A 27,976-nucleotide genomic window follows, 5' to 3' on the forward strand; every position below is an offset into this window, starting at 1 on the left:
AAACCCAGAATTGAACCCTTCTTTTCCTCACTCAAAACTTTTCTTTTCAACTCTTTTGGCATGGTCAATAGTTATTTTTTGATTCCAATTACTTTTGAGATACTACTAGCACTGTTTTTCTCATCCAGCTGGTCCTATTGCAAGAGGATAGTGATGACCACTGCAGTGGTTTTTATACTTTTCCTAGTTAAATGAGATTTGGTTCAGGTAATCACCTAATCAGTACCTCATTAAGTAGAATGAGGTGTGCTTGTGTTGGAATTCAACAGACACTGGAATGGAATGGCTGTGATACATGTAGAGATGCTGATTTCAGAAAAATTTGCAGTGGTCTCTTAATTTTTTGCAGAGCTGTATGTATATATGGTACATGTGTCTTTGTAACACAGCGGCCGTGCACTGACACCAATGGTGAACTTCACCACAGCAAGATCAGATTGGTTATCGGCAACTGAATACAACCAGGATGACATAATCTGAAGATACAGACATTGCCCAAGCCTGGCAAACTCTGACAGAACAGCTGCAGTTCATATCGTTCTGTTATATCTCTTTAACCATATCTGTCAGGAATACGAGGAAAATTGTCTTTCCCTTGGGCAAACAGACCTTTTCCACCTGTTAGATATCTGATCCTGTATTCTTCCACAGAAAAACAACACATACTGTACATACTGTGATTTTCCGTTGTTTGGAAAGGAACTAGAAGGAATGTTTAGGCCTCGCATTTAAACAAAGGCATATCACTCAGTGCATTTGAAGGGAGTATTTTCTTTCTGACCCATGAAGAGCACCATGGTATTACATACCAGAGGAGTAGAATTGATAAAATCCCTGCAATTCCTGCCTTTTTATCTCAGTATTAATAAAAACACAGAATGAAATGTGGAACTATAAATAGACACTGAATATCTAATAATATCACATAATGGGTGCCTGCCAAAGTTGAGCTCACATTGTGCTCTACTGACCCGACTGTGGAAATCAATCACAGCTTCATCCTTCCCCCAACTAAACACCATATTGTCTTGATTTCTTGTAATGTAAAAGGTATTCTTGCAGCAACAATTCAAGGGGGGAAAAGATGTTGGCCTACTGATATGGATACAAAAAACATTTATCAAACGATTGGTCTGATAGATTTTGATCATGAGTACACTTTGTTTTGGAAAAATTAAATTCTGCAGCACGAGGCGTAGCAGGGCAACTAAAATTAACAACTGGAAAGGATCATGTTAAAACAGATCACCGTTACACCCTTTCTGGCCTGTGAAGCGTGCCGTGTTGTTGCCATGACTCCACTGTGTGTATCTATTCAAGGCATCCAAACGCATGACTCATGTGCTTCTATAGAGCAATCAAACCTAATGTGTCAGTGGTTTTTGTACAGTCATATCAAAACAGACCTGATGCTGGCACCAATTTTTACAGAGATTTTGCCTACGGACATGATGAGGATGATAATTGTGGGGGTGGTAGTTGTTGTAAATTGGGTTGGGATTGCATCAGCTGTATGCAGGTCAACACAAGTTGCTGGCAAAAGATGTTGCACAAACTGGGAACGTCCAGTATTACTTTTAATCTGCCAACTGTCAATTCAGTTCATCAACAGACCACTGTGGTAACTGTGCTAAATTCAGGTGATTTGTAAGTGTGCTGTCACACCTGTTGTTCTGTTCATTTGGTCTGGTCCAAGGGAAAATATGTACATGTACATCGTCCTGTAGTTGTATGCATCAAGTTGCACTGCCCCACATGGGGAAATCAAATTTTAATGACTGACAGCAGGCCATGCAACACTTTAATTCTTCTTATATGTATATTTATGTCCCTGGTGTCAAAAAAAACTTGCAAAGAAATAAATGATTAAAAGCAGTATTATTAGGTCTTTATGGCAAAAAATCAACTGCAAAAAATGATAAACAGGCTTTTCTTCTCAACAAGATAAAAAAGAGGCGTCTAGTACGGCAGTACTATGGCGGGTATTGCTGTGCTACGACACAGACTTTTTAAATCTCCATGCCCTTCAAACATTCACACTAAATTCTATTGTGTGGAACAAATTTAATTAAGTGATTATAAACAATCTGTCCTGATATAAGACTTGATCAAAATATTTAAATCATCTTGAATTTTTAAAATCTTTATTGGCTAATGTTATAAGTATTCAGTCTGTGCAACCGTGAGTTAGTTCACTTATTAGTGGATTTAACGATTAGCTGATAAAAAACATTAGTGTTTTACATATGAATCCTTGCAGTCCAATAGAGACTGAGAGACTCAAGTGACAAAAGATTTTGATGCTCAAAAGTGACTTAAGTGTTCAGTCGAAACTACCTTCAAGATGCCCAAATATACAATTTGAATACCAGGAAGCCAGTAGGAGGTACAGGTGTTTCCTGTGGTAATTCCCTGTCCAACCACAATTTCATACAATCAAAGTAGATAGAAAGGGAGAGTGTAAAGTGGAAACCCCATTAAGTAAATGGATTACACTAGATCAGCTCAATCCTCTACTGCTGGCAACTGGGCATCACCACTAAACCAACTGAAAAAGCTTAGCAATTTTAGAGCGAGAGATAGAGTTAATTCTGCATTGTCATTTTTCACAGCAAGATTTCCTTAACTAGGTCTTGCATTTGAAATGCGTATGCTCTGGTTAAAAGCCTCCCAGGTAACACCTCATAGACTTCCATTAACTGTTTAACAAGTCTTAAACTGAACAAGATCATCACAGTTATTAAATTCTTCTTATGATAACCACAAATGGATAGCCGAAGAGTTTTGGGTGTGATATTGGACGTTTTCCCATAATACTTCACTAAACTTTTGAGGGTGCTCTCAAGCTGACATCAAAATTGTCAGTAATTCATTTCCTAATTGATTATCATTTAAGTCATTTCCAACCAAATGCTAAATATCTGATGGTTTTAGATTCTCAAATGTTTGGCTTTTCTCCATGACTCCATATCCGTTTGGTTTTGGACTGCTGGTTGGCAATTTGGTGGTCAGCATTTCTCACCATTTTCTGACATTGTATTGCATATCTTGAATACAACATGTCCATTCATCAGTTCAACCTACAGGTGCCTCGCAGAGATGAGGTTACACTTGAATCTTGAGATGAACCTTGAGGCCAACTAAAGCATTGCTTCTTAAAAATGACTTTTTAAAATCTTGATACGTTTGGGAGCACTTTGAGCACAACACAGCGTGTTTTTCAGGGTATGACTCAAACATTTTTTAAATATGGAGCCTTTTGCACTTTTGATAGCTTTCATTAGGCTGAAGCTAACAAGGAAGACCTTAATCAGTGTTAATCCTTACACATGCAGAACCCAGTGCCCTTGTTCAGAACGCTTAGAAGTCACTACTAGAGGGGTGTAAGTAACACTCAAAATGCTAAAACTGGTCATCTGGAGGTTCACAAGTTCAGGATAGAGCCCATGTTCCTACCCTTAATTTTCACAGTGCATGCAGTTGCCGCAACAACACAGTCCTAATTTAAATATACTTAGCCTTTAGCAGTGATTTAAAATCACAGATGGCTAACTCACACTGAAACAGAGCAGTCCAAAAGCACATGTCCTCTAGAATAAATGGACCTATTGACAACACGAAACACCCTTAACTGCCTTAAAGCATGCATGCCCATTGTTTGAACCATTTAACTTCCCAAAACAACTAGTTTCGAGACAAACATTAAAAAAGTAAGACAAAAATATGTAAATAGACTTGGTGCACATAAGTCTCCCATTTGCACAGCCAGAAATAAACCTTTGAGAGAGGGGAAACATGTTTTAGGGCAATTTAAAAAAAAACATGAAATGCACAAACCCAATTCTTTCAACATTTTCTGAAAGAACAGGAATTCTTTGAGTGTATTAAATTGAAAATGAGATTCACACAAACAAATAAGCACTAGTCACGCCATTTTTGGGATTGCTGACTCAATTATAATCTCTATCTGCATGTTTTTGGTTTGACTGTCTACATGTGGGGTGGATGGGTTGACGTGAACTGTCCCACAGTCCCTCCCACTGGGTCTGGCATTCAGGTACAGCTCCCTCCCTCCCTCTATAAAGCCTCTCATGTTAGGAGTGTAAACTTCAGACTTCAACTCATGGTAAACTCTTTACAGCATTTGAAACAACACCCGACTCTTGGTAAACAGCATACAACATATTTGGATGTGCATCATAAATTCTCTACATCACAGTACAAGCTAGAGCCTGAGGTAAGTGACTTTTTGCACAATTTTACTTTAGGATTATGTTTTACAAGTTGGCTTTAGGATTCTTCAGGTATTTAAGAATGTAAATGTATGTCCTGTCAAATTTGGGATTGGAGTTTGGAGGACTACAAGTTGACAAAAATTTGAATTTTTATGTGTGTGTGTGTGTGTGTGTACTGATGACTGGAAGTTTCTTTAAAATCCCACCCTAAAAATCCATTAACACTGATTTCAAATTGACAACTGTTCTTAACCATCCTGTTGTGCAGCTATAAAAGCAACTGAATTACCTATTAGATGTTGTTGTGCCAGCAGTTCAGAGCCAACTTCCTCAATGTTATTGTTTTATCTTTACCACTGACAGCTGCCAGCCAAAATGAGATTAGCCCTGCAAACTGTCATCTGCTGCTGTGTTTTCACCACTGTCCTGCCACTGGTAAAAGGTGCCACAGAGGATCTCAACACTGGCATGAAAAAAAGGTGAGCTGCGTGATCATCAAGCACTGTGAGAACATTGTGTTCATTCTTTAGAAAAAGCTTCATTTTTCTGTCCTTCAGCACTCAAGCTCTCAATAACACAAAATATATTTATATCAAATAATGTCTGTTAGCAAATGAGAATAAATGAAAAAAATAATACAGTGAAGTTAGAAAATGTCAGTATTGCTATAGCTCGACAGATACTGGGTTTCTGAGACAGATGCTGGTAGAAATTTGAAAATTTTAAAAATCTGATCACAATATCAGCCAATGCCTAAACTCTTGGAAACCTTGTTTGATAAGGATCCCCAACTTCATCAGTACAGAATAGTGACAAGCATTGAAAATAAACTTGTCAGTGTTCTACTGTGGACAAACTATTTTAAATGCCTTCAAACATGTCTTTGGAATTTTAGTGCTGCAACTTGTAACTAATTAGACATATATAATTATACCAATACAGCTTTAATAACCCAATATTGGGCTTTGAGTTGGCCTGGCCGATATATCAATAAGCCTTCCTTCATGATAATGCTACATGATCTAAGACAATTACTGAAATTTCTTGAGCTATGAATTAATTGCATATATGGAAGTGTGATTCTGCATCATACTTTATCTGTACCCCACAATTTGTCTCAGTAAATTAGTGTCAGTTTCTGCTATTACTACCTCTTTACTGTTCTTTGTGGCAGGTTCAGAGTATGGATGCAGAGCCGTATGAAGAAAGACCTGCGCAACAGCTTAGTGACAGCCAATGAGCGGCACCCTGACATCCATGTCGGACCACACCAGGACGGGAATGAAAAAATTGTCGCACCTCCATCAAGGTAACAAGCTGCACTTTTCTGAGCATTTTTCCTTCTTTTGATGGCTGACAGTGTGGAGATAGATGGGGAACATAGGGATTGAGAAAAGGGTATGAAAGGCAACAAAAGTCCAAATATGTCTTACCCCCTTAAACATTGGGCAACCATGACACCCAAGCACTGCAGTTTATTGAGTGTCTAAAGGAGCCACAGATGCCATCTAGTATTCCCAACTGAAATGTCCACCATGAGGGAAGAGACAGATATTTTTGAGAAGATGGGTAAATGAAGGCTGTGAATGATCTATTCTCTATTTTACTGACACATTTAAAAGAATTTATTTGTTGCCAGGTCAGATTTAACTACCCTGGAAAGCCAAAAATAGAGCATAAATATTTCTTCTCCTTTCCCAGCTTTGGACTAAATATCAGAGCCAAAAGGTCAACATCATCCAAATCATCTGGCTGTGCCTTTGTCACATGTTCATACCAGGACCTGTTGCACCGACTGAGCCATTATAACAACAGGAGCAAAGAGACCAATGCCCCTGAGATCAAAATTAGTTCGAAAGGCTACGGACGCCGACGCCGCTCACTCCAGGATGTCATTCAGCTTGTGCTCTGGACAGGAAGACAAAGACGGAGCACTGAAGCTGGTCAGCAACTCTGCAATCACAAATGCACAGGCACAGTGGCTTAAGACAGGAATGGAAAGGCAAAGGAGAATCCTTGTTGAGTTGTTTGCTCACAGCAGATAAAGATGAGTCTCATCAGAGGTTTTATTCCACAGATTTACAACTAGATATGCAGAAAGAACAACTGCTACATCTGTACAGTTCTTCAGAGGAAGACTTGCTCAGGTCACTCTGGATGAAAGCAAGATTCCAATAACAGATATTGTTTGTGCATGCTTAGGCGCAGGTTTCAGTGTGTCTGAACAAGTGTGTGATTTATGGATGAATTCAGGTCAGGCCTGTGCGACTTGACAAGAATGTCTGTCTCTTCTTCAGCTTCCAAAGACAGTTTGGCAGCTGATATAGAAGACAATCCCTGAAGATCTTCTCTGACATACCCGTGAACTGAGGAGGAACTGAGGCCGCGATGGAGGATTTTTTTTTTTCCTCCAAGAAATTGACATTACTGGAACCCCAAAACTGCGACAAGCATGATCCTTTCACAAGTGAAACGAATGTAATGAACTGCTTGTGAGATGCAATTAATACAATATATTAAGATAGTTCAAAATATGTAACTATCAGCTTGTATATAAGGATATATATGCTACCTTATATTTAAGCATATAACACAACTATATTTTTATACAACCAAAATACATATTAAACATGTCTTTTTCAACTTCAATGAAGTATATGTATCTTAACTGTGTAAGTAATTATCTTGTCCTGTATTCTTCATGTCAATTAAGTCTCCTATGACAGAGTTATGTGTTATATCAATTGCCAAGACTTTATTGTGGTGATTATACCTGATCAGAAAATAAGCATATAATTAGATTTGTTGTGGACATTTGTTTGGATGGTGAAAATCACACATGGTAACTTAACTGCAAAGCAGTCATCCAGTTTTTTGCTGGAGCTATGGAAAGTGATGGAGAGCCTATTTTTGGTATGAAGTAGAAGGACTGATGTGCTAATAAAAGTGTTGTGCTGCCATCTAGCTTTACAGGAGGAGACATGTAACAAATACAGGCCAAGTTGTTTCAAAAATCAATGTAGCTTCAACACAGCACTTCCTGTTGTTATGCTAAATGTTTAATCTTAAAAGCCTTTATCTGCTTCTTCATTTGAATGTAATACATCTTATTCACAATTCAGCTGAAATTACTTGACATTGTTTTTGAATTAATTGAATTAATGCAACAATAAAAAGAACTTGAAGCACCTTTGACGTTATTTGGTGACCTAATATCGGATATTCTGCTTGTGCATGTGTGTGCTAGTGTGAGGAGGCTCATAAGACAAACAGTACACTGTATGTGCCTCATCAGGTTATGATGGTATGTGTTTGTTTCATTAAGTTCAGAATATGTGAACCAGTAGTGCACATTCCATTCTAAATATAGTACGAGATTTGTCAGCTGCACGCTCTGAAAGAAACACATATTCTGACATCTATTTTTTCTTGGGTCGACATGTTCCTAAACGTTTCAACATTTCACAAAAAAAAATGTGGCCTATCTTTTGGCAAAGACACACATTTTGATGAATGAAGGGAAAGAGGCAGTATGTTCGTTTTAAACCAGGAACATGAGGATTAAATAGAGATATTAATCACTATGGAATGTGACCTCCACTGACAGTGTGCAGAGTGGTCAGACTGGTACAAACAATTTCACCATAAATCTGATTATTTTCACTGAAACATCAAATTCTCCCCCATTATAATAAGTAGATAAGAATAAGTAGATTATAAAAATAATGGTGAAAGACTTGCAAATGTTTGTTATAAAAAAGTTTAAATAAAGACTTACTTAAATCAGTAACTCTTTTCTTCATCTTTTTCAAAAAAGGATCAACAATAAATTTCAGCAGTTGTTGTTTGTGTTCAAAACAAAATGTAGTTTTCTGTGATACTTTTCTTTCCAAAAACCACCCCCAAAATGCAATTTTAATGTCACCTTTTTTAATTAAGTCCTGCACAATGACTCAAACAAATTGAACGTAGCTCTCTTCAAAACTATTTGGGCCAACTGAACAATTCAACATATACATATAATTTACAAGGTACCATTTAATGCAGCAATATCTCAACATAAACACATGCTCAGTTCTTTCTGCCAAGTAAAAAAATAGTAGCCCTTAGAAATTCCCGGCATCTTCCATTCATAATTAGATGCAGCCTAATAAATGGACCATCTAAACCCATACTAGTTTATTGCTGATGTGTTGATTTCAGTGTACCTGTAATAAGAAACTTGAGTGCAGAAATGCTAGGCTACAGGTAATTAAGAAACTCTCTCCATTATATGGTTTGTCCAACTGAGAGCACTGACACAGTAACTGTTCAATTGCTGGGTATGTATAATATTTAGCTTGTTTAAAAGGTGCCATTTTTAAGAAAAGTTGATTTTTGAGTCTCGTTCCCAACTCGTCAAAAACTGACACTTGGGGATTGTAGAACGGGTCAGCCGCCATCCCAAAGCGTCAGTTTTTGACAAGTTGGGAATGAGACTCAAAAATCATCTTTTCTTACAAATAGCACCTTTAAACTGTGTTGCTTCTTTCTTTTGTGTGAAATTTTCTGTTGTTTGTTTTAAGTTGGCTGTTTGTTCTTTTGTCTGAAACTTTTTCTGTTGCTTGTAAAATAGATCATGAATCTCAATGAGACTATTCCCGGTAAATTAAATGTTTAATAAATAAATTAGAATAAATACATCTACATAAATACAATTAACCAGTATATCAACATGTTTTTGTTTTTAAACTATCAAATCTAAATGGCATTGGCACTCACACATTACACTCATAATTACAACTAAAAGTGTGACATAAATATTTTTCCCAGTTGACTGCATGACGTGCACTCAACTCCCAGAGAGAATTCCTGCTATAATCCTTAGTACTGCTCCCAATTAAACTCAATGACGATGCACACTTGTGTGGCAACTCTTACACTAAACACAGCCCAGTGTATACTGAAAATAAAATAATTTTTTGTGCCTTTATTTAACGGCAAGTAAAGCAACAAGAAACATTGTGACATTGTGTGTACATAATGTAACAGTTTAGCATAGCTGGTCACCTGCTCATTTCTGCCTGCCCTGTCACCAGCCAGTCTCACCTAACCAGCCAACTCCACTCACCTGTTCTCTCAGCTGCTCCTCATCACCAATCAACCCAGTATATATATACTCCAGCCTCACAGTCAATTTTAAACTCCCAAAGTCACAATTCCTGGTTTCCTGTGTGCTGCATTTGGACCCATACACCATCCGTTACAGTAATGTAACTGTTTTCTGATCATAAGGCGACCAAAACCTTTACAAATGCAGTAACTTCAGAGTCACGTCATTGTAATTTTATTTTACCAGTGTATTTATTGAAATATCATAAAATACTATAATCTCAAATACTATATTTCCAGAATTATTGTTCCAATGAAAAAGTCTAGCCATACAAAGGTCATGAGAGGGATGGAGGATTTTCCTTGACTGTCCAGATGGTGGTGTTCTAAGCCTTACTCCACCACTCTAAAACCAACTCAAGTCCCAATATGCATAGGATTCTGTAGGTAGCCAAACACTGACTGATTTGTACCACTTATGTTCATTAGCATTCATTACCTTGTCACAGCAACTTGGGCAAAACTAATTTAAGTTTAAAAGTACAAGTTTTCTCTAATGATTCCTTGTCACCCCCTAGATCTCTCTAATTTAATGCACTTTACCAGTTTACTCTTCTGGAATTGTCAAACTTCCATCTCTACTTAGACAGAGGACACTATAACCTTTTAAAAGAAAAAGGCTCCACCTAATATTTAAATACCTCTTTCTATAAGTACTATCTGATACAGGTCTTGAAGCAGATTTCGTATCCTCTAAAAGGTTAGACTTTGCCTGCTCAAGGAACTGCGCATACATCCTGAATGAACAATGAGGGGTGTGGCCAAAAAAAGTTTACACGCACTTTAACAGGGGCAGAAGTACTAATACGATACAAGCTTCCTCCAGCACTTCCTCTACTGCACTGTGCAACACTGATGCAGATCACTTCCTCAAACTTACTGAGCATAGTAAACATTTTAATTCCAGTTGCACACCCGTTGCACAGACTGGCAGTGAAAGGGTAAACCGGTTTTACCTCTGCATGCTGGAAGAAGCTGCTCTGACAAGTCCCGTCCTGTGACTCCTAATAAGGGTCTCTACAGTCCCAAGAGGTGTTTACATTGTCCACCACCCTGCAAACAGTAAGTACACTGCTGTCACAACGATTCTTTGAACGTGAGTTTTTCCTCTTTGCTCTTCTTAGCTTCATAGCTCTTCTATCTTTAGTCACGGCTTATCATTTTCATCACTCTTGCATTCTTTCTAGCACTTAACCTACTATGTATGGTGTTATCTGCTAAGAGAAATACCAGAGCTGTATTTTACCCTGGAGGTTGATACAGAGCAAATTTTGTAAAGTAAAGATGCACCTCATCAGTTTTACAGATAAGAAAGTATTCATGCATATTAGAATAGAATCTGAATATTTTGTAGTTGTTTCACTTCAGGGACAATAAATATCAAGAGATGCAGTTGTACTGTGGTTAACACTGTACAACTGTTCACACCTAAAAAGTTGCTGGGTTTTTCGCCTCAGTTTTGTTTGTTCAGTAAAATCTGCTCACGTTTGTGCAAGTGTATTCTTCTTGTTTACACAGTCCCGAGATAAGCAAGATCAGGTTCATTAGAGACCAGGAAATTCCGACAGGTATGAATGTGATGTGATGAATATGGCATGTCCAATGTATGGTGTGAAAAACAAATCAGAGGTGCAGACTATGTGTTGTAAAGATTGGGTGAAAATTACCTTCCAAAAAGTAGAATTAAATGACATTCACATCATTTTTACTTGTTCATTTCATTACGCTGTAAGCTAACACTTAGGTTTACCGAAATGCAATAACAGACAACTAAATGCATTTGATTAAGTAATGTTTAAATTAGTAATTCAGAAAAAATATTTATGGCTGGCAAATGCAGGCCAGAACTTGCTGTGCAGTTGTGCCTGAACAACAAGCCTAAACATGCACTTGTGCGTACACATGAGAAGAGTGCCCTGCAACTGGATGTATGCTCTTCTATAGCTACTGGATTGACTGCTGCTGTATTGAGTGGGGTTATCACAGAAACGCATTATTAAGACTGCTTGCATTGCCTGTATCTTTAAGTATCTACACTGTTGACCAAATACATCTGTGATATCTACTGATCTGAAATGACTCCCTCAAGGCTGAGACAAGCAGACACATGCAGATCCTGTAGCTTTTAAGCCAAAGTCGTATCATTAGTAAACTTTCCAAACCCTCAAACGATGTCAGCTGCCACTGTAGCTTTGGAGGTTTTACATTTAGGAAAATTTGAATATCTAAATATAACCCTGTTCACACTGACATTGTCAGTAAGCCAGTGCTGCAGACGCTTCAGACATGCAAAAGAGCTGCGTAAATCAATATTGTAATATTTAGCTTTGTATACATTCTTCAGACAGGAAAAAAAACAGGAAATTCCAAAACCAACGCAGTGTTTCATGTGAAACTTTCTCAACCAACTGCCAGCCAGCCTGGGTTTCTCTTTTCTGATTTTTCTTCTCTCACAAGTGCCATTCACCTCAAAGTTGTATACTTAATCGGACAAATAACATCGCACACTGTTTAGTCACAATTTAGTCACACTAGTAGTTCAACACCCAGACTTGATCTCAACCTACAGACCGAAGAACTGAACCCACACTGACTTTCATTTTCACTGGTGATCATCACAAGTGTCTGAGTGAGGCTGCAAGGGCTCCGAATGGGCCAACAATTTGAGAGATCACAGATTGCGTTCATTAGATAAATTTCAGGGTAAATTCAAATGAAAGGCTTCCATTTCTAGATGAACAAAATAATGCTTTTGTTGCTCACTTTCTGAAGAACAACCTAAATAAACGACACAATCGTGCCTTTTTATAAAAGGAAGAACCAGTGCTTTCTCCTACGTGCCGAATCTGATAAACTTGTTCTGTCCAGGCCATCTCTTTCATCCTGATATTCCAGCTTTTTACATGTTAAAACAAAGGAGGAAATTGTGGGTAATCCCCTAAAGCAAACAATTATCTGCAGCTTTGCGTGATTATTGTGCAGAAAAGGTTATTAAAAGAAAAAAAAGCCTGAATTCTTGGGGCCCTATTGGGAATGGGCTTTGAAGGCTTTAGCCAAATATGTCCACCTTGTGTCTTAAAATAAAATCCATCTTGTGGCTCAAAATCTTCTTTTTTTGTATTACGTGGAAAGTTCTGGCCAATGTTGACATAACTTCTTGTATCCAGCGCGAAAACAAAAAAATTTTTTTTTTTCTTTCTACTTTTTATGTGTTACATTTTCTTAGCCTAAGGATATTAGCATGAAACAAAACATAGATTTCTCACATTGTATAGGAATAATTCTAAATACACAAGGTTCCAACATGAATCAAAAATGTAAAACTGAAAATAAGGATAAACAACTAAAATGGACACTTTTCTCTCTGAATGTCTGAGTATTCAATGCAGTGCAGGAAATGTGCTTCTGCTGTTTACAGTATTATGACTGAGAGTGGTGTGTGTGCGTCTGTTTCGTGGAAGGACCTGAACTGCACTTTAATCCCCTTAACTCTGCTGACCCTCCAGCAGGTCTATCATTATAAACACATGTTGCGTGGGCAAGTGCTGTGCAAAGCCTCAGAATCAAGGCAGTTATCTGAGCATTTTGGCAACTTAACACCACTGCAACACCAAACATTTCTCACTTGCAGTTCCCACCTGCACGGAATAAATCTGTTCTTTTAAAACACTTGGCTGCATTCGGCTCCTGCTTCATATTCAATATTTATCTAAATTCTTTTGCAATCTGACTCTTCACAACTTTAGCACCAGTCAAACATTGCCTAAATAAGGAGCTGAGAATTCACCTCATTTTTGACAATGTCTTGTTCCATTGATGGTTTTTCTTTTCTTGTCCGAGAAGCTTAAATATGATACTGGGGGTTTTCTGCCAGTATTCTATGTTTAGTTTTTATCGACTGCACAAGGCAATAAAATGTGAGGATGTCAAAACTGTAATCAAGATGAAACATATTTAATGAGCATTCAACAGCTAACAACAAACTTAGCCATAGGCACACTCCAAACTTCAACGGAGCAGTTGGTGATGACTGCTAACACAATAATCTTGATAAGAACTAGGGCGTTCTCAGATTTTACACTCATATTTCACCTTTTCAGAAAGAGATGAAAGGAACAGTCTGAAAAAAAAAAAAATCACTGATAAACTACAGTAGAATGGCAGTCAGTAGCGAGCATACCTCCGCCAAAGTTCTCCCCCCTTTGTACTCACTCATAGATACAAGCAACCTAAAAAGCCTGATTTTCTACATCAAGATCCATGCTGTATTCCCTGAAAGAAAGTTAGAAAAATTAATGGATCTGTGCCTTTATCTGAATCAACACCAAGTAATGGGGTCTATTCTGGGCTGAGACCCTTCCTACATCCAAGTTTTGGGGAAATCTGTTCAGTAGTGATCATGTAATCCTACTGACAAACAAAGCAACAAACAAACAAACAAAAAAAGGAAAAACGATTACATATAACCTCCTTGGTGGATGAAACAAAGGCTAGTGAACAGGACAGTACAACTTTAGAGCCCCTTATTTACTACCTTACTTTTGTTCTGTGGACAAACTCTACCAGTTGACTCAGAATTCATCTCTGGGTTACTACTCCACCACTCAACAAACAGTGGATTATTTAAATTTTTACTCACTACTTTTTGTCTCTTGTGTCAACGCAGATCAAAATGAAGAAAAGGGACACGCCCCTTTGTAAGCAGCAGTCCACACCCTGCCTTGGGAAAGGTGAGTAAATAATCCAGTGCATGAACACAGTTCACACAGGGACATACCAATTCCTACACAACAACAAACAATGGTCTCATTCAAGTAGCACAAGTACTCTGACTTCATGTTAACCAACATGCTGTTATAACACAGTTCAGTATGCATCTGTTAACACAGTTCACGAATCAAAGTGCCAAAAAAAAAAAACACCATCATTGATCCTGGACAAAGATTAAACTGTACAACACTACTGCACATTCTTCTTCCATTGTCTCATCATACTACCCAGTACTGACAAGGAAAATGTTTGAATGTCATCAGCTGGCAACATGTCATGAAAAGCTACAATGACTTTGAGTTATATGTAGTGAAGTCTGAATACAACTGTATTAAAGAATTATATTTCAGGAAACAGCTTCAGTGGGTTTTACCTTGATCAGAACAATTAAACAGTAAACCAAGAGGGAAATCTCTACACGAACCCACATTATCCATCAAGGTAGAAAGTGGGTCACAACTGTAACAAAAGCCTTGACAAACAGCTTTGTGGACACATGATTTTATGCCACCCACACATACAGGTTCAACTAGTTTTCTTCTGAAACGTTTTTTCATTTGTCAAAGGACAACACCGCAAATATCCTCCTCCACCGGCACACTCTGACCCCCCCATCAGAACCAAGTACCTTACTTAAGCCTTTCCTACTGCTGCTCCCACCCTCTGGAACTCACTCCCCAAAAACACATTCAAGAAATCCCTAAAAACACACCTCTTCAACACGGCCAACAATTTTTAATTAATTTAGTTGTTAAATAAATTAGTTACAGGCGTTATAGTAAATTTTCTGCAGTAAACACACTGGTTGTAGCTGCTTATACCTTACATGCTAGCCAAACCACAAAGACTTGTTGGGGTTGTTTGCTTTGGGAATTACTGGATTGTTTACATTCAGTAAATGGCCCTTCTGTCTTCAAATACATGGCCAGCTGCCAAAGTTAACGTTGTAATTTGGGAATTATTAAGAGTTTTTCAAATATACTTTCCCACGGCCTAAATATTAACTTAGAACCAGAGTATTTAAGTCCCTCCTCATTGCCGCATCTCACGGATAGCGGCTCACGTGTTAGCAGACAGTTGTGACATGCCAGCTTGGATTAGCAGCCCCTGTTGCCGTGACACTCTCGAAACCCTAAAATAGAGATAGAGAGGGACACTCTAGACAGCAACAACGAGCAGCTGCATTATACATAGAGGCACCAGGCCACATAAACAGCAGAGCACATCCTGACTCAGGCAGTCGGGAGTGTAAACCCAAGAAGAGATACTAGAAAAACAGAAACCAGACCAGACCACCTTGATAGTGTCAAGAGGTTTCAGCAACAATTTAAAGTGTTCTGAGACATGACCAAAGTGGCCGACATAAAAAAATAGCAGAGCCACAAGCTCCTAAGTACTAGGGAGTCTTGAAGAGAAAGCAGACACTTGAAAGCTGAAAGCCTTGATTCAACAGACAGAGACTGAGAGAGTTAAACATGGCTAAAACCACAGGAGAAGGTAAGAGACAGATAAAGCTTCCTCTGCAGAGCTGTGTATTGACACTGAGATACAATGTGATGACAATTACCAGTTACAAAGAGGTTCGTTTAATGTCTATGGTCTAAGGTACTGAGATCTGCTGGATGACTCACTTCCTGATTTTAAGATGCCAGCATCCAGCTGTGACAACTATACATTTTCCATTTCAAAATTCCATACTTTTCCAGACTCAAGTCTCCAGACTTCTCAGAGGATTTTTCAAACCATATTTGGCATCTGGAGTACAAAAAGCTTGATGTTTATTATGTGAATATCATAAGTTAACATGTTACCATGCTACCCTATGACCATGTATGCTATTATGTTGCCAAATAACTGCTCGAAGATTGTTGCTAGGTACTGAGGCTCCCCAAACCATAGAAACAATCATTAACACAGCCATAAAGGTATGGTTTCCTTATATGCAAAAGATAGATTACTTTTCTGATAACCACATCACTGCATAACTCATAAATGTTCAGACAATATTAACATTTGGGTGTTACTGCACCAATCACTAGGAAAAATACTCTGCTTGTATTACAGTTAAATTTTAGAAATTCAGAATTTTATATTTTAGAAAACAAACAGGCAATAGTCTATAAACTGGAATATTCTTCTCTACTGTTTTCTTTATTCAATACTTATCAAGACTTTAGTAAAATCAAATTCCTAACTTTTCAATACTGCGTGCCCTGTGAAACAAAAAAACTATTAAAATTAAGCACTGTGCATTACTGAAGTATTTTATTGATGTAAGAAGTTGTGGCTAGATAGACATATTAATCAAAATTGTATTACATATGTTAAAAGACTCTACCGACATACATAGACTGCTACGTGTACAGCATGTGTCAGGTTTCTATAATAGAAGGATGTAGGTCAAGGTCAACCTAGAAGCTTCTCAGCTGTTCCAGTAGGCAGAGTGTACACGCACTGAGAGGCTCATCAGGAATGACAGCTTCAGCAACGTGCTAGCCGGGTAACAGGCAAAAAATTGTGCCGATGTGAGAGCAAATGTTAATGGTGTTATCTTCGAGGCACTAAGAGCGCTCGAAGTTTTCAGACGGATAGAGTTGCGTGACGGTGAGTCTGCAGCGGAGACTTTTGCTACTTGATCCAACAGTACTGCATATCCTGTCTTGTACTTGTTGATTCAAATACCTCCACAGGGATTGATGCTGGAACTGGCCTAGTGACCGACACCAGCTGCAACATAAATATTATTAGTAACAGCGATGACATGGTGATCTGAATAGCCAAATATCTCCACCACTGATGGTATGTTGGAAGCAACACTATTTTTCACACCAGGGGGATTAAGCAAGCAGGCAGAGCTAAAAACCTGATCAAAATATAAATTCACACAGTCTCAAGTTTAAAAATAGGACCCCAGTTCTAGCCATGGGTATGCAAGAGAGGCGAATAAACATGACTGTTTTTCCAACCAAAAGGTCAAGGAAACCAAAATGATGGTATGCTAATAACTGCAGATATAACCACAGAAGGGTCGGGCATTCATTTTCCTTTTACAGTAAAAGCCAGAGAAATCACAGTCATGTGAATTTAGGTGACTGTTCCCAAGTTGATCTGGTTTAGAGTTTCTGCAAATACACTAACTTATAGACCGAGTCGTAAAGAAAAAATATTTTGACTAACTTAAAAGGTTAAATATAGGACATTTACTGCCACTTGATATTACACCGGAGCACCAGCCTCTCAAACCAAAACAAATGCACGTGTTGTTGTCTAGCAAGGCTAGAATAGCTGAGAGGGAGTGACATCATTCTCTGCTTATGCTGCTATATTTATGTTCAAAATCTCATATATAACCTTTAAAAGGCCCACATGGAAAAATGCAGCAACAATGAAAAGTATCAATTTAAACCCAATCAGCAAACAATTGTCAACCAAGCTTCTATAAACCATGCCCCCGCATAAAGCAATCATTAATGGAGATAAATTACAAACTCATACTTAATATAGCACCTATAATCTGCATGATAATGTCATGCTTTTGGATTTAAAGCGACTAGATTGACTTAAAAATGATGTTTCACATCAACAATCTCAAGCACAGTGATCCATCAGCAGACAAACAGCAGGCTGTGGAAGCAAGATGTTTTCTGTTTTCTCTGTGTTGCATACCATTCCCAGTACTGTGTTTCCAAAAAGGGTGACCCTTAGTCCCCCAGGGGTTGAGAGGTCACGCTGCCAGTCTTGGAGACCCGGGACAGTGATTAACTGTGTTTACTGTAACTTGCCGGACACGCTGGCAGAACACGTAGCCAGCACTGAAACACAAGTCAGCCACTCAAGACATGTTTACTGGTGTGAGTTAGGATGAGGTGTTGCAAAATGTGGTAAGTTTATCCCTTAAGTCATATTTGTAGGTCTCATGTTTATCTTGCTGGTATTTTATATTTACTGCCACCACTAATGTTATTTCTCTTAAGTGCTGCCACATTTCATTGCATTTATGTGATGAAATACAGCATGTTGGCAAGTTGCTCAGATTCTAAAGCCAAGTTACTACCTCAAATCTATATTCTGTTTCAAGACCACAAACTACATTCAACTGTGTGAGGTGGACCAGAAGGAGAACTGACATTTTAACTACAAGGAAAAGACTGATAATCATAATTGTAATTGGCACGGCCAAGCATTTCCTGTAGGCCAGTCATCATCACTGATCATTTCAATTAAAACTTTCTGTCAAGACACATATTTAGGTCAAACCTTTCCTGGTAAGACAAGAAAGCATTCACTAAACCCCAAATCTTTCTAAATTCCCTCAGACATGCCACGGCTTTTCCAAAGAATGTCAATGAGTGAGGTGGATGAGAAGGTACGTCTGCTAGCAGAGAAGGTGTTCGCCTCTGCTCTGAAAGAGGAAGACACCAAGGATGCTATTGCACTGTTCACTGTGCCAGAGGACTGTCCTATTGGTCTACATGAGGACAGGGAGCGGGCGCTGCAGAAAGAGATGGCTGAGCAGCTGTCCCAGGAGACTGCGAAGAGGTAGTAAATTAAATTATGTTTGATAAAATATGTCTGATGAAAAGAAAATACTTATGTGAGCTTTTACTCTGTCAGGAGGGTAAGATTTGTCCTCTCTCATGTGTCATTAGGAAGAAGAATTTCATGCTGAAGCGTTCGCAGTCGTTATCTTTGCAGATACCCATCGGCGGTGACTGGGCCCAGGCTATGGGGTCCTCAATCCCGCCCACACCTGAACCTTTCCTCCCAGAGGGTTTTCCAGACTTCCAGAGAGTAACCATCAGTGGAGATTACTGTGCAGGGGTAAACAGTATTAATACTCCAGCATGTTGATGTGCAACTATGCATAATATGAACATGTAACTGTAGCTTCACACATCTTCCTGTACTCAAAAATGGCTACCATTATTAAAACAAAAACAAGTGGCTGTGCACAAAAAGACAAATAAACCAGAGTAAACACAACTCAAAGTCTGAAGTCGTGGAAAAGATGCAATGGTCATTTCACACCAGGAAACCAAATGGATGTGGTATTTTTCGATTCTTAGCTATACTGGAGGAAAAGACGTTTGGTCAAAGTGTGTCAGAGGAAAGGCCATGTTTTCACCCACTTTAAAGGGTTTGTCATCAAAAATAAAGCCTAACAACAAGAATTCAAAATTACTGAGACTGCCAATTGTGTGGTTGTTGAAATGCAATCTACTGTTAAAAGCCAGTGTTGCTCAAGAGTTGAGAATCTACAAGATGGCTTCCAGTTGTTGCCTTAAAGGCTGACGTAACGCTACACCAGAGAGAGCAGTCATTCTGCTGAGTACCATAGTTTCAATTGATTATTATAATTCTGAAAAGGACATATAAGGACAGACTCTGTTTTTAAAGTAATTTCTTGGTTAAAAAAAACCTGAACTTTTTCCATGACTTTTTCAGATCACAGTAGAGGATTATGAGCAGGCAGCCAAAAGTCTCCTCGGGGCGCTGTTCATCAGAGAGAAATACTCTAGGTTGGCCTACCACCACTTCCCCAGGACCACTGCCCAGTTCCTCCGCAATGCCGAAAATGAGAAATGGAGGGAGGAGAATGAGGTCCTTCCAGGTAGGGGTATTTAAAAAACTTGGTCAATATTCCTGCAATTTTTGGTCTGGTATGTATTCTTACATGCCCTGCTGTATGCCCTGCAGAATGTGAGATGCCATTTTGGGAGCCCCTGGTCTCTGAAGTAATATTTCCATTAATATTTCCCATACATAAATGTTTGATGTCTAAAAGTTGGAGCACTATTAAAGCATGGGTAGACATCAGACCATCAGATGAATCATCTGTACAAAAGATTTGAAAAACTGCATTTGAAAATGTGTTTCTTTGATTAAAAAAAAAAAGTCAGAGATACAAGCCTGTGTACATAAAAACTTCAAGGTAGACACTAACTATGTCTCTCAAGGTGCAAGCACCTCAAAATTGTACATACTGTACAGTACTTGAGAAAATTAACTTAGTTGCTTTCCAACACTGGCTACCGATTAGCTCTTCTGACTGGCCTCTTCTCAATGGCAACAGCAGCAGTATGGGTGTTGTAGTATTTGAAGCCCAACCCCACCAACACTGCACTGCTATTTGTGCAAGGACCAAAGACATGGAAGATAGGTGGTACCTGATTGAAATAAGGAAAAACTATTTGGGTCTGGAGATAAAAAGGATGAAATATTGGTTTGCCTGTCGGTAAATCGCAATTAGCTGACCTAATAAAGACAACAGTCTGTGAGTGGTTGGCACTCTTACATCGAAGACTAGCAAATCAATTTAGACTGAGAGCAGAAACAAGCAGACATATATGAGAGTCTGAGAAAATACCTGCTTTTCCCCACATTACATTCAATTACATTACAATGTTTTTAGGCAGTGTGCAGCAAAAACCAACTAAATTCTGAACAGAGAAAAAAGAGGAACTACTTTATTGCTCAACTCTCACCATGTCTAGTAAAAACTGAAGCCACAGTAAGCGAAGTTTGTTTAAAACAAACAGATGAAAGGATAGTTTAAATTTCAGCAACAGAAATAAAAATAAATAAATAAAATAAAACCACCACAGTCTTCCCTTGGTGGCAAAAATGTCATCAAAATCTACAAAATAATATCGCACAGATAAGGGACCCTATCAACATAATTTTGTTTCTTTACACCAAAAGATAGACTTAAATGCTTCTTGAGAAGTTTAAGGTGGCAAAACTTGTTTCATGTAATATCACAAACCTGACTGGAATAGTGACTTCTGCTTACAGAGCATGTCACATGCTGCTATCGACACTGATCATTCCACAGTTGTGAATAATTGTGTTTTTACCCTCACATAAAACTTCTTAGTCATATCGTATGCAATGTCCTTGTGTAATATATAATTACACAAGGATATAATAATATAATAATATAATGATGAAAATTATATCCATTAACACGCACAAGTCCTTCTGTTTTGCACCCAAAGTGTTTATAATGGTAAAATAGTATAATACACAATATATAATATGATATTTCACATGATGTTACAACTGTTTTTGTCCATCTTACTCTGACTGTAAGGCATTCTCTATAGATTAAACGACTATGACTATTTCTCATTTGCCGTTTTGTTTTTACTTCCATCATCTGTAGACACCTTGCCTCCCCCTCATGAAGGGGAGGATCCGTACTCCATGGAGGGTATTCCTGAGGACCTAAACTACGAGCTGCAGATGAAAGATGGTATAGTTCATGTTTACGACAATGCCGAGGCCCTGAAACAACAGCAGCCTCACAGTCTCCCTTACCCTGACATTGAGACCTTTGCCATAGACCTGAGTCATGTCCTTGCAATGATAGCTGACGGCCCAACGTGAGTATACTCTTAATAACACGTCAAATAGACATTTTACACAGTTTTTAACTAATATTTCACACAACAGTTAGAATAGGTTTCCGTCCCTGAACTGTTGGGACAGTATGCCCGGTGGTGCTGAAAACTAGTTTCTAAAAATTGAATCTCTTATTTTCTTGCATCAAATGTTGTGCTGATCTTTCATTGATGCCTCACAGGAAAACCTACTGTCACAGACGGCTGAACTTCTTGGCCTCTAAATTCTACCTCCATGAAATGCTGAATGAAATGGCAGAGCTGAAAGAGCTAAAATGTGTTCCACACAGAGACTTCTACAACGTTAGAAAGGTTGGTTGGTATTTCACTTCCATCTAGTTCACTGTGCAGTTAGTAACTTATTGTAGAAATTCTGCATTAAAGGGACGGTTCACCCCAAAATCAAAAATACATGCTTTTCCTCTTACCTGTAGTGCTATCAATCCATCTAGATGGTTTTTGGTGTGAGTTGCCGAGTTCTGAAGATATCGGCCATAGAGAAAAGGATGCAAAGAAAGCTGATTAAGATAATGCTAGCAAACGTTACAGCTCAGCTGAGGAAGACGCCATTAATGTTTACATCCTGTGCTGCCATGATTAGACGCACATTTCCTTCTGCACAGTGATACAGATGGCGGGTTAAGTTTGGCAGAAAGGAAATAGTTCCTACATTAAACTGCTCACAACAAGGTCTGTGGAATATCTTGAGTAACTTGGTCATGATTTCTGGGAAGAGATTTTTGGGAAGTGCCGTGTAGTTCCATTATATTCCAAAGAAGGTAGACATCTCTACAGCTGATATGATAAACATCATGTAACAGAGGTTATTTTTAACTTAAGCGCTTTCAATCTAAATAAACTTAAGTTTATGGATCTACTGGAAGTTGCCCAATAAATTAATGCACATTGTCACTGTTTGCTTTCTGTCAAACACAGGTGGACACACACATACATGCTGCTGCTTGCATGAATCAAAAGCATCTGCTGAAATTTATAAAGGCCTCGTACCAGACAGAGGCAGATCGCGTGGTCTTGGAGAAGGGCGGTAAGAAGATCACACTCAAGGAAGTCTTCAACAACCTCAGCATGGACCCCTATGACCTCACCGTAGACTCTCTGGACGTGCACGCTGTAAGAACAAATTCATAACTCATAATGACGTACATAATAATTCCATGTGCCTCCCGAGAATCAATTCGTCATTTTCAAAAGTCACAGCTCATTTCGTTAACCTGTGCTTACTGACACAAGGATGCAATTATGGTTGTTTATACATTTCATATGGTGTTATGCAATCATTTTCTATGTTCCATGCAAGTTCCTCCTAATGTGTAATCTGAAAATAATCAATACAGTCACTATGTTGGAATGAGAATGTGATCATCAGTACATACGATTCACTCTCTCGCACGATTTACTCTCCTAGGGAAGACAAACATTTCATCGTTTTGACAAGTTCAACTCCAAGTACAACCCCGTGGGAGCCAGCGAACTGCGAGAGATTTACTTGAAAACAGACAACTACATCAAAGGAGAATATTTTGCACGTCTCATCAAGGTGTAGTATGACTTAAAGCACTAATGTCACTTAAAGACCCTGGACACCTGTGTTTCCAGTTCATCCGGTTTAATGAGATGAGTTGGATGAAGCTAAGAATAAGAGTCGTCACTTCATGTTTGTTCTTTGGAGCATAAAGTACACTTGCTTTGTTGGTATTAAGACATTAGAAGGAAGTGACTTCGAATTATGTTATCAGTCCAGTGAGTTGCTTCTGCTTTATCAAGAAACATCACCAACTTCCTGTTTCAGGAAGTTGCCAAAGAGCTGGAGGAGAGCAAGTACCAGCATGCTGAGCCCCGTCTGTCGATTTACGGCCGCTCTGCCAGCGAGTGGGAGAACCTAGCAAACTGGTTCATCCAGCATAAGGTCCACTCACCCAACATGAGATGGATGATCCAGATTCCAAGGATCTAGTAAGTGCTCAGTGAGAGCCATTTAAATAGGCCTAAAGAAAGACATTTGGAAAAAAGAAACATCACTGTTGCATCATTTTTAACAGTAAGCCATAATAAAGGTTAATACTTAACCAGTGACTCTTCTTCAAAATTGTTATATTGTTTCCTCTTTCAATTAATGAGTAATGAAATACAGGTAGTTCATTTAGGGTTAAAATTTTTGAATTAAATCCTCATATCTGGGTCAAATTTAGCCTTTTTTTTTTTAAATCAAAAACTTAGAAATCCTGAGTAGATAAATTGTAATGCCAGTGTTGCCAAAGCTTTGGCTCTGAACTTGTAAACTGCCGGCTCACAATTAAGTTAGGAATAATAACATTATTCAAAAGGCTGTTCTTCTTAACTGAATAAGCAAATAAATGCAAAAATGTTTGTGCTGTTGGTATGGGATGACGAGCTGATTTGATTCCTTTCTGTCTTGCAGTGACATCTTCAGGTCAAAGAAATTAGTACCACACTATGCCAAGATGCTGGAGAATGTTTTCCTCCCCCTCTTTGAGGCTACAGTCAATCCACAAAAGCACAAAGCAACACACGTATTCTTGAAATACGTAAGTACTGTTCGGAAAAAAACTGAGCAGACACACAAACATCTTTCTGCACTGATGAATAAATGTGCATTGTTGTGTAATATTTATTTTGCAAATGTCCTGGAATTATCTCAACTGTCCTGTAGGTAACAGGATTTGACAGCGTGGATGACGAGTCCAAACACAGCGACCACATGTTCTCTTACAAAAGCCCAAAGCCCGAGGCGTGGACGACAGATGACAACCCTCCCTACACCTACTACCTGTTCTACATGTATGCCAACATCATGGTTCTCAACAACCTGCGCAAGTAAGTCCTGCGTGTTTCTGCATGCAACAAGATTCCTGCGTGGATTTATGCCATTGAATGCTAATCCAATTAACACCTAGGAGTCATGTTACTTGCCAAGAAAGTAGTAGTGGTAATGTGCATGATTTTAGGGAGCAGAATCCAATCCATCTTCTGTTTTCCTGGCACATATGGGTGGTGGGGTAACATGCTAACACTGATTTCATAGAGAAAACTTATACTGTATTTATTACATATCTGTAATACAGCCTGAATGTAAACACCAGCAGTTTTAAAAAAGTATTTAGTGGTGAAAAAAATGTTGTGTATCGATAGAAGGATGAAGCCATAAAAGCAGACTGAACATGTCTGCCTATGCTGCATAATTCCAGCAGTGCAGACTCAACACCAGGGTATTACTGTTGCCCACTTCTAAATGTGAAGTAATTTAGCGGTGGGCAACAGAGAGCCTAAAAGATTAAAACTGTTGCACACAAAATATTACACAAAAGCGCTCCTAGAGGTGGAAGTACCAATGAGGAAGCATCATATATACAGAACTACATTAGTTAGGCCTCCTGAGGCTATCCAGTTGATGTAAACAGACACTAGTGCACATTTACGTTTGAAACTTTTGAAACTTTTACGTTTTTGAAATTTGAGCAGCTTTAACCTTGTGAAATGCTACATGTTGTACTACTGGTATTAAAGCATCATTATTTGTCCTTCCACAGGGAGCGAGGACTGAACACCTTCCAGTTTCGTCCCCACTGTGGTGAGGCCGGCTCCATCACCCACTTGGTTAGCGCCTTCCTCACAGCCGACAACATCTCCCACGGACTCAACCTCAAGAAGGTGCAGTCCTGAATTCATATTTGGGTTTAATACTCAACATCTTTGAATGCCGATACCATAGATGATATTTACTCCCAAGAACAAAGATACCAAGTAGTAAAGTGCTAACCAACGAAGGTTTGCTTTTTTAATCTTAACACTTCATCTTAGAAGCAACCACAGATTAGGCAGATGCTGGCTGAAATATCAATGACAGAAGGACACAGGAAAAAATCACTGTTCTCTAAATTCTGAGATTGGAGAAAGTCGTTTTAATTCATAAACTTGCTTAAATGTGATGTTCATTTCTGTAGGTGGCACTCTTTTCTGTTTTCATCCCCAGTGAAAAACACTGTTTGTAGTTCAGCTGTTCAATCAAAACAATTTGCGGTTACTGCTGACGGTTACCCTAAAATCTATCACTTGCAGTTGTCCATCAATTGTAAGAACAGTCATGAACTAGATATAAGCTGAATCATTATGCTATTGATCACTTAGCAGTACCCCATGAGACATTTATATTGATTTTAATTATTCCTTCAACCTAAGATTTCACTTTCACCAGTCACCCATCAAACTAATCCATAGCATTACTCATATTACTTTGGTGTCTATACCTCCTCCCCCTCCCCAGAGTCCAGTGTTGCAGTACCTGTACTACCTGGCCCAGGTCCCGATCGCCATGTCCCCACTGAGCAACAACAGCCTCTTCCTGGAGTACTCCAAGAATCCTCTACGAGAGTTTCTGCAGAAAGGCCTGTGTGTGTCGCTGTCCACCGACGACCCCATGCAGTTCCACTACACCAAGGTCAAAACAACAAGAACAAGAAGGGATCAGATATGACAATTTATGTTATCCCCACAAAGTTCTTGATAATTCAACTCTCTGAACCCTTTCAGGAGGCCTTGATGGAGGAGTATGCCATTGCAGCCCAGCTGTGGAAGCTGAGCACTTGTGATTTGTGTGAGATCGCCAGAAACAGTGTGTTGCAGAGCGGACTCTCACATCAGGTAAGTCCAACTTTTTTGCTCAATTAGTAACATAACTGGGTTTTAGGAATAGAAAAGGTGAAGAAAGATGACACTCTAAGTGTTATATCATAGGCAACTGGACTTGTTTCACAGTGTGTACAATGCAGTACTAACTTCCCTCCCCAGACAGCTTAACAACCATTTACACCTGGGCTCACCTAGCCCTAGCAACCCACACGAATGCTGGTTGGGTCAACGGCCCACAAGTGTCCCTAACGACTCTGAAACTCAGAACTCACACATGTCCTTAACAACTCTGTAAGGACACTCCCACACAGAGTTTAAAAGCCTGCAACTCCCCTCCAGCTAGTCAGAACTGAAGAAGCCTCTTGGATGAAAGGTGAAACGTCTTCAAGAAACTGAAACAAGTCCAGTTGCCTACGATACAGCACTTAGAATTACCATGACCTGGATGACTGAGAACCTTCATCAACAAAGATGACACTATTACACGCCTACTGATGTATTTCCCATCACTCCTCTGCTTATTTCAATTACAGTCAGCTAACATGACTAGCTTTATAAAACTTTGCAGGCAGCCATCAAGCCAATAGAGCTTGCTAAATCCTACACACTTGGCCTTTAAATTCGACTACACTGGATACATTTTAATGAGAAGCACTTGTTCAGTACATTTGCAACCTCAATACCCCAAAAAGTCAAAAAATTACTGAAAATTATTCAGTCACGCTATAAGCTAACAAAATTTTTGCACAGCTTGTCCACAAACAGAGAGATCAACAATTCATATACACAACTGTTACCGCCCATGTCCCATGCTAGTTACCTAAAAAGAGCTTGCCACACACTGAAAGGATTAACACATCTGTGCAATATCTGCTCTTAATTTTTTTTTTCACCTACAGGAGAAGAAACACTTCATTGGTTCCAACTACCTTCAGGACGGACCAGAGGGTAACGATATTCGGAGGACAAACGTGGCACAGATCCGCATGTCTTACCGCCACGAGACACTGTGCAATGAGCTCAGTTTTCTTGTGGATGCAGTGAAGGCAGATGTTGGCACTAGCCCATGTGAGTGATTGACCATGGCAGCACAAACTGGGCCTGAGCATGTTCTCAGGGATGAAGGGGCATAGGTCAGATGCCACATGCATTTTTCTTACTTGGTGCAGAAATCTGGCATGGTCAACCATGCAGCATGAGAAAAACTTGATTTTTGGACTGAATTTTAAGCTGTATCTCTAAACTTTGCCAATCACCGTGTGCCACATTTTATTGTGATAAAGGTTTATTTTCTTTTTAAGGGTGTGAAGTGTACTTGTGGATTCTGATATATGAAAGGGCATCAGCCACAAAGCCTGATTTAGATTTGACACATTCAGAAGTTCTTTGGAAAGGAACTGATTTTCTTTCTACTTTTCTGTCACTTGCACATACATGTTACAAAAAGACTATAGAACAGAAATGTAATGTAGAAAAAAAGACCAATTTAATGCTACGGTCAGATACTCCTTTTCACACTGTCAGACAAATACTCACTGACAGGTGTGACCAAGAATTAAAACTAGTTTTGTGAGAGCTTTGTCGTGATATCCGTATCACAAACCCCTGTTAGACTCACAACTGTGAAAAGACTGATTAGAGTTATTTTCTTTTTTATGTTTTTCATTTTTCATAGTTTTTCATGTGTAAATAAAGGCTGCAGAACAGTCAATGCTTCTTGTTTTTCTCGTGGATGTCCATGATGATACA

The 27,976-nt window shown here is 38.9% G+C and overlaps 2 protein-coding genes and 1 long non-coding RNA gene across 3 annotated transcripts in view; 2 read left to right on the forward strand and 1 right to left on the reverse strand.

The window, feature by feature from the left end:
- Nucleotides 1-22,650, reverse strand: part of LOC141001214 (uncharacterized) — a 42,642-nt gene extending 19,992 nt beyond the window's left edge. The window contains exons 1-2 of the long non-coding RNA XR_012179581.1: nucleotides 22,568-22,650; nucleotides 21,988-22,038 (exon numbers count right to left, since the gene is read on the reverse strand). This is a non-coding gene — a long non-coding RNA (uncharacterized lncRNA). The remainder of the gene's footprint in view (nucleotides 1-21,987; nucleotides 22,039-22,567) is intronic.
- LOC141000517 (pro-adrenomedullin-like) lies at nucleotides 4,191-6,318 on the forward strand. Its single transcript, XM_073471223.1, has 4 exons — nucleotides 4,191-4,237; nucleotides 4,599-4,714; nucleotides 5,410-5,544; nucleotides 5,937-6,318. Exons 2-4 carry the CDS (start codon nucleotides 4,611-4,613, stop codon nucleotides 6,220-6,222), a joined length of 525 nt encoding a protein of 174 aa, XP_073327324.1. The 5' UTR covers nucleotides 4,191-4,237; nucleotides 4,599-4,610; the 3' UTR covers nucleotides 6,223-6,318.
- ampd3b (adenosine monophosphate deaminase 3b) lies at nucleotides 10,219-27,938 on the forward strand. Its single transcript, XM_073472219.1, has 16 exons — nucleotides 10,219-10,448; nucleotides 14,053-14,116; nucleotides 18,473-18,695; nucleotides 18,806-18,977; nucleotides 19,602-19,767; nucleotides 21,322-21,541; nucleotides 21,742-21,871; nucleotides 22,496-22,690; nucleotides 22,986-23,117; nucleotides 23,370-23,533; nucleotides 24,000-24,126; nucleotides 24,252-24,415; nucleotides 25,129-25,249; nucleotides 25,863-26,036; nucleotides 26,129-26,239; nucleotides 27,127-27,938. Exons 2-16 carry the CDS (start codon nucleotides 14,059-14,061, stop codon nucleotides 27,301-27,303), a joined length of 2,334 nt encoding a protein of 777 aa, XP_073328320.1. The 5' UTR covers nucleotides 10,219-10,448; nucleotides 14,053-14,058; the 3' UTR covers nucleotides 27,304-27,938.
- Nucleotides 27,939-27,976: the final 38 nt, after the last annotated feature.

This window comes from Pagrus major, chromosome 8 (assembly GCF_040436345.1).
Source record: "Pagrus major chromosome 8, Pma_NU_1.0".
Classification (NCBI taxonomy): domain Eukaryota; kingdom Metazoa; phylum Chordata; class Actinopteri; order Spariformes; family Sparidae; genus Pagrus; species Pagrus major.

What these genes read in the sequence shown, in the direction of transcription:
- LOC141000517 (XM_073471223.1), top strand. Translation starts at nt 4,611, where the DNA reads ATGAGATTAGCCCTGCAAACTGTCATCTGCTGCTGTGTTTTCACCACT. An exon ending in AACACTGGCATGAAAAAAAG is followed by an intron (nt 4,715 to 5,409) that starts GTGAGCTGCGTG and finishes TCTTTGTGGCAG; the next exon opens with GTTCAGAGTATGGATGCAGA. An exon ending in ATTGTCGCACCTCCATCAAG is followed by an intron (nt 5,545 to 5,936) that starts GTAACAAGCTGC and finishes CTCCTTTCCCAG; the next exon opens with CTTTGGACTAAATATCAGAG.
- ampd3b (XM_073472219.1), top strand. Translation starts at nt 14,059, where the DNA reads ATGAAGAAAAGGGACACGCCCCTTTGTAAGCAGCAGTCCACACCCTGC. An exon ending in ACGGACTCAACCTCAAGAAG is followed by an intron (nt 25,250 to 25,862) that starts GTGCAGTCCTGA and finishes CCCCCTCCCCAG; the next exon opens with AGTCCAGTGTTGCAGTACCT. An exon ending in TGCAGTTCCACTACACCAAG is followed by an intron (nt 26,037 to 26,128) that starts GTCAAAACAACA and finishes GAACCCTTTCAG; the next exon opens with GAGGCCTTGATGGAGGAGTA.